General features: G+C 37.0%; 1 protein-coding gene across 5 annotated transcripts in view; it reads right to left on the reverse strand.

Moving 5' to 3' along the window:
• Positions 1–8,822, reverse strand: part of LOC122516742 (protein kinase C-binding protein 1-like) — a 28,600-nt gene extending 19,778 nt beyond the window's left edge. The window contains exons 1-3 of one of the 5 annotated variants that reach the window (XM_043634810.1): positions 8,491–8,822; positions 8,251–8,399; positions 6,647–7,862 (exon numbers count right to left, since the gene is read on the reverse strand). In XM_043634810.1, the coding sequence (XP_043490745.1) occupies positions 6,647–7,662 (1,016 nt within the window). In that variant the 5' untranslated portion in view covers positions 7,663–7,862; positions 8,251–8,399; positions 8,491–8,822. Of the gene's footprint in view, positions 1–6,347; positions 6,553–6,646; positions 7,863–8,250; positions 8,400–8,490 lie in introns of those variants that run through there. The other 4 variants (XM_043634809.1, XM_043634812.1, XM_043634813.1 and 1 more) reach the window with 4 other exon arrangements.
• Between the last annotated feature and the right edge of the window lie 3,506 nt (positions 8,823–12,328).

The raw sequence follows: 12,328 nt of genomic DNA on the forward strand, positions 1-12,328 counted from the left end.
TCATCTTTCGTCCCAAAACGTAGGGTAGTAGTATCGTCTCTTGTGGAAGGCTCTCCAATAAGAGTGAAAGAGAGAGAGAGAGAGAAAGAGAGAAAAAAGGAAAGAGTTTTTGTCGCGTAGGTAGTGTGTGCCAGAGGCTTGGTCGAGAAGCCTCATCTTTCGCTCGCGTGGGTCTCAAGGAGGCGAAGAAGAGTAGAAGACCATGAAGAGTTGAGAAGCTGCCGTAGCACGGCACGGCATGGTACAGCACACCAGCAATAAGTAGTCGCAGAAGCAGAAGCAGTAGCAGTAGCTGCAGAAGCAGTATCAACAGCAGCGCGGAGTCTGATCTCGTTCGGCATGGTTCACGTGGCCACTCAAATAAGGACAGACCGATTTCCGGTGGTCTCTCGTCCCTCCGTCTCTCGGCACCAGCCGTCGTCGACGACGACAACGACGACGACGACGACGAAGCACTGCTTCTGTCTCTGTCTATCCTTTTTCTCTCTCTTTCTCTCCCTCACTCGCTCCCTCTTACGGTTTCCCCTCGATCCGTGCCTCTTTCTCTTCTACTTCTTCTCCTATATTCGTCGTCGTCGTCGTGGCAGGCAGTTTGTATGGCCGTTTTCTCCCACAGCTGGCGTAGAAGAGAAATAAGCCGTGCTGCCGTCTCTCTCTCTCTCTATTTCTCTCTTTTTCTTTCTTTGTCTTTCTCACTCTCTTTCTTTCTTCAAATTGGTGCCGGTATACTTGCAACCATCCAACCGACCGTCCGACCACTGCCGACCACTGGAGAACATACGACGGAGGATGCGCAGCTGCGACCCAAGCCCATTTCACTCATCGAAAGCTCTCTCTCTCTCTCTTTCTCTCTCTCTATTACTCACACCATCACCTTTCCAAACTCCCTCCAGTTCATTTGAGTATTTCCTTTCACCTTTGGAAAATCTTTACCTTTCTTAACGAATTCTATTCAAATCACATCGATAAATATGTAAGAATTTTTTCTTCTTATCTATTTTTCTATCTTATTTATCTAAAAACTTACTTATAATGTCTTGGCAAAAGTATTTTCATATGTACGCACGAACCACAACTCAAAGTTCCTTCGAGCGTTATCTATTCGAGGGCAACGCAGGAAGTTAGTTACACGGTCGGTGAGTCATGTTGGACTGTTGGTGTGTCGAGAAAACATATGACGTCACGCTCTCGATTATCGGCTCCAATACCTCACAGAGTAAACTCTGACACCGATCGGTGACGGATAAAAGAATTAAAAAAAAAATAGGAATAAAAGAAAAAAAAAGGGAAAAGATTGTGACGGTACCACGACCCTTTTTTTCCTCCAAGAACGAAGAATATGTATGCTACGAACGAAAAGAAATGTAATCTTGAAGAATTTATGTTATTTGGTACCATTGAAATTTTGGCAATAATAATTTCTTTCAAAACTTTTGTATTATTATTTATCGAGCCCAGGGATACTTCTAAATTGTTGGTCTTCACGGGTACCAATACTTCAAAGCTTCTATTCTTCGGCCCAAGGACAATGAAATACAAAAGATTTCTCATTGAAAGAATAGTTTCTTATTTTCAGAATCTTTTACCTGCTTCTACCAGGAATCCAGATTTATTTTACCTGGTTCTCTTTTCCTCTATTCTTTCCCTCTATTTCTATGACCTTGAATATTCCACTTTAGCCGTAGCTTTTCGTTTGGTCCCTTCTTCTCATTGTTCTCTGGTGTGTTTCTAGTCGGAAGAAAAGTCGTCGCTGTTTGGATATTTCAAACATTTGTTGCAGCAATCAAGAGATGGTATCTGCGGTACACGAAGTGCTAGGTAGTTCACCCTCTCTGTCTCTACCTCTTTCTCTCTTGAGGGACAACCACCCTGTGCTCACGTGCTTCTTCTTCTTCTTCTTCTTCTTCCTCCTCCTCCTCCTCCTTCCCTCCTCTTCCTTTCTCTTTATCTCACTCACTCACTTTTTTTATGTCTATCTTTCCCTCTCGGTTTGTATCATCTCGTCATCTCTCTTTCCTTCTCTCTCTTTCTCCCTCTCGGGTTGGCTGAAAGAGAGAGGGCAGAGAGAAGGGGAGACACCCTTCATCCTTGAGGTGGGGTCCCGACCACCCCGCTGCTAGGTTCGCTAGGATCAATACCCGCCATCCGAACCGAAGTTCAAGCCATATTCTCTTTGCCTGCGCTGCCTGCTGTGGCCTGCCAAAACCTGCCAACTCTTATACGCTTCACTATTGTCTATTTTTCTCTCTTTCTCTCTCTCTCGTCTATTGTTCTCCAAAGAATCATTCTTTCTTTTACTCTCTTCTTCTTATTGTTAGTACGCTAGTCTTTTGAGTAACTAACTACGATAAGATATAGCAAGTACGTGAGAATAAGAAAAAAACTAATGTTTTTACTTTTTTACCTGTTACCTCCAACACATACACACACACATACATATATATATTTAATTGAACTCAATTCCAGACTAAATACACGCGTTATTTGTCCTCGGGATATCTAATTTTAGTATCGTACACGTATGGATCAAATGGCAGTATTCCCATGTCGCATTTCTAATTTCGATTTGGACCTTTCTTTTCTTCGTGTGTGGTATCGCAGACGTTTCCAAGATTTCGTTCACTATTTATACGAAGATGATCAATATCTCGAAGGATGTTCTTGGAATATTCGTTTTTGTTATTTAACAATCGATATTACTAGGTTATTAATTTTCTCGAATTAGCTAACATTATCGTTTGATTCGTCCTAGAAAACACACAACACACACATACATACATACATGTAGAAACACAGTTGGATATTTCCGAGAGATCATCCATCCTCTTTCTCTCTGGTCTCATAGTTATTCCATCGACTTGTTTCGCGTCGGAAACCTGCTCTTTCTTCCTCTCGTTATAGCAGCGAACGTGATGGCGCAAGAGGGGTCAGAGTCCGGTTGGAGGGCGGTGGAATTGCGAAAGGGGATCGTCAGAGAGGGTGGCAGAGATACACATAGAGGGTTAGAAGGCATGAAGGCTTGTTCGCTCGTTCGTTCGTTCCAGAGAAAGAGAGTGGTGGGTATTACTACTAGTTGGTAGTGGTAGTGGTGGTGGTGATGGTGGTGGTGGTGGTGGTGGTGGTGGTGCGCACGATGGTAACGGATGGTAACCGGCTGAGACCTGGATCACGTGATGACGTCACTCTTGCGTTACCAGGATACCGAAGATGAAAGCCTAAAAGGAAACGTCAGCTTCTTCGAAATGTATGCATGTATGGATTTGGCAGCCATTAAAGAGAGATTCTTTGTCCTTTGAGTCTCCTCTCTCTCTTTTTCTCTCTTTCTCTCTCTCTCTCTCTCTCTCTCTCTTTCACGATGGTCGTGATGATGATGATGATGATGATGATGGCGACCATGACAATACACGGATACCACCATCAGCTAGGGGTATACGATTTATCTTCCCTTCGAATTGCTTTATTTTTCCATTCAAAACGAACTTTGTTCAGAGGTATTTTTTTCTGCTCTGTTGCTTTCAGTCAGATGTTTTTGTTACAATCGTTCTAAAGAATTCTAACGAACTAGGAAAGTATTAAAATCCTAAAGAAACATATGCTATCAATGCTACAACAGAAATGAATAAAACTTGGACGAACGACAATAATCGTCGTTCCCAACAATTTTATATAACACGTTCTTAACCTTCGATCGGCCAAATGAAGTCAGAATTGAGGTCGTTCGAGCAGGATTGTTGCTACTCTTCCTTTCTCCAATTTTCGATGCAACTTTTTCGTCTTTCGTTCAATGATTGGACAACGGCAAATAACATTTGCGAGATTCTAAGAATATTTATTTGTGGATAGAAAGACACCGTAGTTTCTTTTTGGGAACGATATTAATTATTAATTTAACCGAGTGACGAAAGAAGAACGTACGCGCGCGCGCGCGCGCGTGTGTGTGTGATATCCTGAAAGAAAGACAAAGACGAAGATAGATGAGCTATTATGAGAAATTGAATCCTGCAGTTCTCTCCCACTCTCCCTCTCTCTCTCTCTCTCTCTCTCTCTGTCTTTGTAGATTAACAACTAATTTCAAAATAGATTTCTTTAACTAACGTAAAAGCAGCAGAGCAACTGAAAGGTGACGCATCGAATTCGTGATCCGACCTCGTTTCCTACACACACAAACAACCTGGAAAACGCTACGTGAGTTCGGATCTTTTCAGGTATGAAGAAGAAGGCTCCTCAGGTCAAATAATGGATGCGTATTTTTATTTCGCAGTCCCTTCTAAATATTTTGCAAAGAGAATCACATCCGTAAACCAAGAACTGCCAAGTTACTAAGAAATTCTTATTACTTACATTATTTATATTAATTAAAAATAATTGTAGAAGAAAAAACCTAATCGGAATAATAAAGAAATAAATTATATTAAAAGAAGAAATAAGATAGAAATAAATCCTTATAAAACAAAAGTAATAAAAAAAGCCTACATCGTCATTAGATCCACTTGTAGATGATTAAAATATAAAACTAAGAGCCTTGAAACGTAAGCCATTATCAGGTAAAAAACACGGTAGCGCATCGTATAAAAAAAAGGAAAGGAAACTCGAAAAGGGTGGAGAATTGTAGTCTCGATACACAAGCGAAGTTTCGTGCACGTAAATACGTATTTTTCCACAGTAGTTTGTGGGTAAGAGAGGAAGGGAGGAAAAGGGTGGAGGTGTGGGGCAAGGTAGATGAGGAAAAATAGGAGAAGGAGGAGGAGGAGAAGAAGGAGAAGAAGGAGAAGAAGGAGAAGAAGGAGAAGAAGGAGAAGAAGGAGAAGAAGAAGAAGAAGAAGAAGAAGAAGAGGAAGAAGAAGAAAAAGGGCGGTAACGCGTGTGTGTGTGTGTGTGTATGTGTGCATGCGTGTGTGCATGTAAGGACCGTCAGCCAGCCGACATCTGGCCATGGACCTTCGCTCGAGGGACTCCAACAGTACAAAGAAGGTCTTCCCCTTTTCTTGGAGGGGACCTTGGGCCTGGATTATATCGTTGTCTTGCTACGCCCTTCTTGTTCGTGTTCCACGCATACACACGTATTCATACACACGCATATACGTACACACGCATCCATAGATACACAGAGAGTTGGTACCAAAAAGCGGAGTGGTTGGTCTTCCTGAGCGCGCAGAGCTCTCAAGCTGCACGCAACGACCCCACCGGTACCGTTTCTATGGTACCGTTCGCAGGGATTAACGCCCCTCCTCCGCTCCACTTTCATCAAGCTGCGGGGTGGAAGCAGCCTTGGCCCGAGACCATGGAAACTGGATAGCCTTTGCGTGACGCGCGTCTAAGAATTCCACGAATTTATCTGCCTTATCCGTTTGTACTTTGTACTTTGTACCTATTCGAGAATTCTATTTCACTTTGTGATGTAGACACAAGCGCTCTCTCTTTTTCTCTCTATGGTTATCTATGAGTCTTTGATGTTTCTCTAACGCAAACTTTTTATATATCCCTCTCTTTCTCTCTCCCTTTTATCGATCAGCCGGAAAATATCATTCGAACCTTTAGATTATACTAGACTATTTCAAAATTTATTGACAAATCCTATGCACGTTCTTGGTACAATGTTGAAATATTTACCCTCCCTTTCTTTTTTATTTCTTTACTCGTCCTATCTTTACCCATTGGACTATACTTATTTTATCGTACTATCCTCTTCTCTTTTCCGATTCCCCATGCACGAGGAGGGTGTTTCTTTCTCCAGAAGCACATCATCCTTTATGGTGGTGTGCTTCGACGAGTATATGTAATGACATAGTAGTAGTAGTGGTATACATAGCTAACAGCAAATCGGAACCAGCAGCAAACACGAACCATAGGAGAACATTGTTCAACGTGGTGGGGGAGAACTCTGGCGAGGAGAAGTGTACCGTCATAGAAAAAATAAAATGTCCGCCGCGTTTACGATCACACTCTCTCTCGTTATTCTTATGCGGGTATAATTTGCGAGATTCTTGATCGGACCAAATGAAAATAGACAATTGGAACGAACGAATAAGTATGAACGATTATAGAAAAACTCATGTCGAATGAATGAAATTTATCTTCTTTACTTCTTTACTTTACTATACTTCTTTAAATTAAGCAAGCAGAATTTTTTATATAGTTACTTGAGCTTTCCACCAAAGTCTACTTGGAAGTACCGATATTATTTACGAAGATTCAAATAAAAGCTTCATTGTTGATAGCTATTATAGAAACGGAAGAGAAAATAAAAATGAACCTTATCTCTTTTAGAATCAGGTATAGGAATAAAGACGATTTATAACAGAAATGATCATCCTGTTATCAATACAACCGCTTATTTGTTTGCTTACTTGCTTGCTCGATTGGTCTCACGGTCAATATTTCTTCCCCTTTGATTTTTGCGTTTTCCCCTTCCTGTTTCTTCGCCGTTACTGTTTGATTGCACGGTTCTGAATACCGTCTCTTATCCGAGCTTTATCGGTAGATAAGTTAAATCTCAAATATTGTTGACTGACTAGCATGAAAACGAAAATAGCTGATACTTTTCTTTTTTTTCTATAAAATTTTTCAAAAATATTTACGATTTCTCAATGAAAATTTAAACAATATTTATTAAATGTATATAATTAATTGATCCAAAATTACTTACCATTTTATACTCCGTTTTATGATGTTACTGACGATCTTTTGAGACTTTCGGGTAGACACAGCAGGAAGATCTTCGTTTTCCTTTTTCCTTTTCCTCCTATCTCTAAGATTCCTTCTTCTTCGTCGACAATTACTTGCAATTTCATTTTCTTCCTCTTCTTCAGTTTCGCCGGTAATCAAAACTTCTGTTGCGACAGATTTTTCAACCCATTCCGCGACGTGATCTTGTATCTTTTCCTCCGCCGATAAAGCAGATTCTCCATGAAGTTCCTCCTCGTTTATCAAATCACTAACCGCTGTTGGTGGACCAACTATTCCAACTTCCAATTGTTCGTCGTTGTTTATTAACTTTTTCTGTTCAACAGATTCTTTTCTTAACTCTTGCTTTCCTTCTTCTAGTGAAGTTTCTTCATCGATATTAATATTATCCTTATTAATTTCTTTCCTTATCTCTAGGTGTTCTAGTACCTTCTTTTCATTCATACCAGTCGTTATGGATTCCAAACGACCCGTAGGTTGTTCCCTGCCTATAATATCTTTCTCATTTGTAGAATGTGCTTCCGTCTTTGCTTTATTTGATTTTTCAATTTCCTCCGAGATCATTACTACATTACCGTTATCATTTTCTGAATCCTTGTTCTTTTGAACCTTTTCTTTCTGTTTGGTTTCTTCGACATCCTTTTTTACATTATTAATTTCATTAGTTGAATTGTCAATCTTTAATGTATTTTCATCGGTAGAACAAGATGGGCAAGAATTATCTTTGGAATTGTTAACGGTAACATCTTCGTTGCATTTTTTAAGCGAAAGGAATGAGTCTGTGGAATTAGAAGATTTGTCATTATTATCTTTCTCCTTTTCTACAAGCAAAACTTCTTCCTTTGCCTCTTCTTTAGACTTTATTTCTTCATTCGTTAAACATATGACATTCGCATTAACAGTTTCCTCTGCTTCTGCTGATGCTACTACTGCTACTTTCTTAATCTTAGCAGTATCCTCTGAACCAGTTTCTGCCATCTTTAACGTAAATAAACTTAAACTCTTTTCTCTATCTGAGATGACATTATATTCCACGAATGTGGTATAAACAATCTGTACATTGATAAATGTACCAGATAACTTGTATTATTATTGTAGAGTCATCTTTGGTCATTTTATGGAACTATAAGCTGTCAACAGCTACGTTTCTTCACTGATAGATACTTATCATATTGAATCTGTAACAATACACAATTTCTAATCAATTACGATGTAATTATAAATTGCTAATAATTGAAAAAAAAACATAATTAACAATAACGTCCGTATATAAAAAGAGAATTTCTTCAATCCTGTCGATAATTCAGACTCGATCGTTTTCTACTTTATCGCGCGAGTAAAAAAAAGCAAGGTTAGAATTATATGTTGCCATAAATAACGCCTTTTTATTCCGAAAGAGACGAACGACGAACAAAATAATAACTTTGCGTGCGCATAATGATGAACTAAAAAAAAAAAAGTAAAAAATCTCTCTATAATGAATCCCCTTCTCTTTTATAAAAAAAATTAATAACCTAATAATTTTGTCGACTAAATTAAGAATATTTCGTTCATGCACATACATACTTGTTCGATAAAATATCGATGATACAATGGTCAATGTTCACAAGGTTTTAATAAAACAAAGCTTGCATTGAATGATCAATAAAGATGATTTAAAAAAAGCCTTCAGCAAAATAAGAACCTTCAATATTTCTCTAAATCAATGTCATCGTCTAAAAGTCAAGAATTATATGTGAACGATGCTTCGACATAAAAAAACATATTTCAGATATACGCAATTACGACTCCATTATAGAAACTTACATGCAAGATTCCATGGGCTTCTTCGCGTATCCCACAGCATATTGTCTTTCTCTCTCTCTTTCTCTCTCTCTTTCAACGAGTTATCGACTTCATCAAAAGGATAGATAGTTATACTCCGATATTAATGGAACGTAATAATTATTACAATCGCAACTAAATTTCCTTTTTTTCTTCTTATTTACGTTAACGGATTACATCCTCTTCATTTTCACCATCCTTCGCGCACACTTATTAAAGATCTGCGTCATTTTCTCTCTCTTGCCGGTTAAGAAAATCACCGCGCTACGACGTGTGCTGAATTCTCGTATATACATAACCTCACTTTTTAAGCTAATTCAATCACAAAGTAACAACAACAATGAAACTGGTCTCTCTGAATGAGACGAAGATAGAGAGAATGAACAAAGAGAACGGAGTAGGAGAGAAAGATTGGGGGGAAAAGGAGGAGATGGTAGATGGGTGGGTGGAAGGGGGTGGGGGGGAGGTTAAAAGGAAAAGGTAGATTACATGAAAGGGTTAAACAATATTTTATACGAGAAAATAAATGTTGAAAAGCATTTGACGTGTAAATCGCGATTAGATTTCGGGTGTCAATCAAAATTGAGCTGATATTTGAACTGTTCATCGATATATGATAATAATTGTAATAATCACGATTAGACACGGTTAAATATTAAACGTCAAAATATCTATATCACGAGTATTATTTAGCTGTAAAAAGCACGAATAATCTAATAACAATAGTCGAGAGGAATAACGTACAACTGGTTGTCTGACAGATTGTCTGTCTGACTGACTGACTGACTGACTGGCAGAGTCAATGTCACACGCCACGATTGTATAAAGGAATAAGTAAGTTGTAAGTACGTCAACGTACCGACCGAAAAAAAGCAACCCACGATCTTTCTTTCTCCTTCTTTCTTTCTCTTACTGGGTGAAAGAGGCTAGTGACCCCTAGTCTTCTCGAAAAGCATAAACCCTACACTAGAAAGTTTACCTTAGAATTTCTCTCCGTTTCATTGAAAACGCCTTTTACGCAATCCTCTTTTAGTCGAATCCTACTAAATATTCGTTAATCTCCGTTTTAGTTTTTTAATCGCAGATTATTCAAACGACACGTTCTTTCTCTTTTTTAAACGAATTTTCTCTTTTACAGTTTCCTTGACGCAATGCGGAGTATGTAATATTTTATATATCATTCGGTGGCTTCGCGGAATTTTTCATTGAACCAATCGCGAACGTTGACAGATGGCGCCACTAACGCGCCATTATTTGAAAATCCGAATTTTACATTTTAAGAGAAGCCTGGTCTTCTTTTTGTACTCTCTGTTCCCTTTTTTTTTAAACATGTAACATTAGAAACGTGTTAATTAGAAATTGTTAACACGTTTTGTTGGATGATCTGTCAGACGCAAAAAAGCGAAAGAATGTTGCCCATAGTTGATCAACGGAATTCTAAGTGGCGTTTTATGTGTTAAGAGTAAGGTAGTAAGCGTCGTGTTGAGAATATACTTACTTTTAATTTATTCATTGACATTTTTTTAATCTCGTTCTACTGTATAAAAATAATTTTTTTCCTTTTTTTATTTTCCCCGATTAAATGGAAATATAACGTAGTTATTTATATACCTGTTTCTCATCAAGGCTGTTTAGATCGGCTTCGGGGAATGTTGAGGACACACGGAGTACTATCCGATCAAGGTCATGTAAAAAGCTAGAAACTGCATTGGTCTCATATATTTACAGATTATTCATGATTCATAATCAATAATAATAATATCGTTTATAATATATATATATATATCAACAAAATAATGTTTTAATCATTCTTACGTCGCTAATAGAATCTAAAGGCTAAACAGTCAAGATTGATCTAAAAGTTTTCTTTCTCTCTCGTATTCTTTCTTCTTTTTTCTTCTTTTCTTTTTTTATTTCTTTTGCTTCTTTCTCTATTCACATATCATTATCATCATCATGATTCGTGAACATTTATTATGTTTCAGCTACCTAACAATAAATTAAACAAACAAGTACAAATCTATACATCCCACGTCAAATTTTATGGTTTACGTGGTAGTAAAAATGGGGTGATGATAAAAATAATAATAATAATAATAATATTAATAATTATTAGTTTTCGTCCAAAATCGCAGTTAACGTGAAGCCATGACATGAATTACTATTAATCTCACGTGAGAAGGAAGTTGAAAGAAACGGAATAAAAAAGATAATAAATAAAAAATGAAGAATAAAAAAGAAAAAAATTGAAAGGTCTACTTAAATATTTCTGCACACTATATCAGTAATATCAGAATAAGACGTATCTATGCATATGATTAAAAGATTGTGTTAGTCTAGGATACATATTGCTGCATCTGCATTAATTTCATTCATGCCATATACGAGGGCAACCTGTTACCTGCAGGCTAATGGACACAGACTCGGACATTCAATGTTTTATCTATTTTTTTATGCTTTTCTTTCTTTCTTTTTTTGTTTGTCTATTTGTTTGTATTTGTACGCGCGTATATACAGGGTGAGATAAAAGTCGTTTTCCCAAAAATAAAACTCTAAACAAACTATTATTTATTTGCGTATTTTTATGTATTAATTTTTCTGCGTTTGTTCACATTAATTGTTCAAATTGATGTCCATTGTATACTGAATACACAACTCATATCGTTTAATTACTGATTTAATTATATATGGCGAAACACAATTGAAGGTTGGCGCTTAATTGTAAGTTCTGGAGTGACTTTTTGTTCTATTAACTATTTTTTAATTTATCTAAATCTTGTGGTTTTTGTGCAAAAACATTTAACAATAATACCGTTGTCATAGTAACCGCATAAAAAGATATACTAAAATATCAGCCATTTGTACAGCTGCAACCGCATACATCATTGCACGAACAAATTACTTGTATAAACGAATTTCTAAGCAAAGCGACTTTTATCTTACCCTGTATATTGTAATAATAACGCCACGTGTTTCTATGATTTATGTTAATCGATCGGACATACGGATACGGAAATATGATTTCTATCAATCACGATTTAGTCGTGCGCATCGTGCGTATCCGTGCCACTTCGTTCTATCATTTTCTAAATAATGATAATACGTCCATGTGTGTACATGATGCTGCTTGTTTCTTGTATCTGTGTGTATGTGTGTGTTACATCGTATAAAATATTTTACCTACCTAAACAAACTATCTACACGATTTTTTAATTAATGCTTCATCCGCTTTTCTTTTTACTTTACTTTTGTCTTATCTTTTTGTTCGTTTTCTTTTTTTAAATCTATCGAATAGCACCTAGCCTCGTCATAGGACGCTTACAATCAACATTTTTTTACGTTTTCCTATTTCATTTTTTTTATACGCATATATATACTTATATCAAACAAATAAAACGTTTTAAAATTTTTCGATTATTCAATGTCGTGCAGTTTAGCGTTTCTAATCGGATGACGCAAACGCATCTAACGCGTTAAACGTATGAGCGTGTATTTTGTATTTTTTTGCTTTTCTTTTCTTAACGATTTCTTCTTTTTCGTTTCTTTCTGTTTCCTTTTTTTTTGTCTTTAGAAATATACAGACGGATAGATAAATCTGTTATGAGTGTTCTAGAAAATATTATTTTAAGATAACATAAGTTTTTAAAAATAAGATATACGACATACGCAGATTATAAAATATTTCTCTCTTTCTTTTGTTGCTTTCTTTGTTTCTGTTTTGGATCATTTTTAATGTAGAGAAAATTAATTGGAGTCGAATTTACAGCGATTTAAATATACGAAACTACGACAGGCACGTACACTTTTGGCTTGAACACCC

Source organism: Polistes fuscatus, unplaced genomic scaffold (genome assembly GCF_010416935.1).
Source record: "Polistes fuscatus isolate 324 unplaced genomic scaffold, CU_Pfus_HIC Scaffold2, whole genome shotgun sequence".
In the NCBI taxonomy this organism is placed as follows: Eukaryota; Metazoa; Arthropoda; class Insecta; order Hymenoptera; family Vespidae; genus Polistes; species Polistes fuscatus.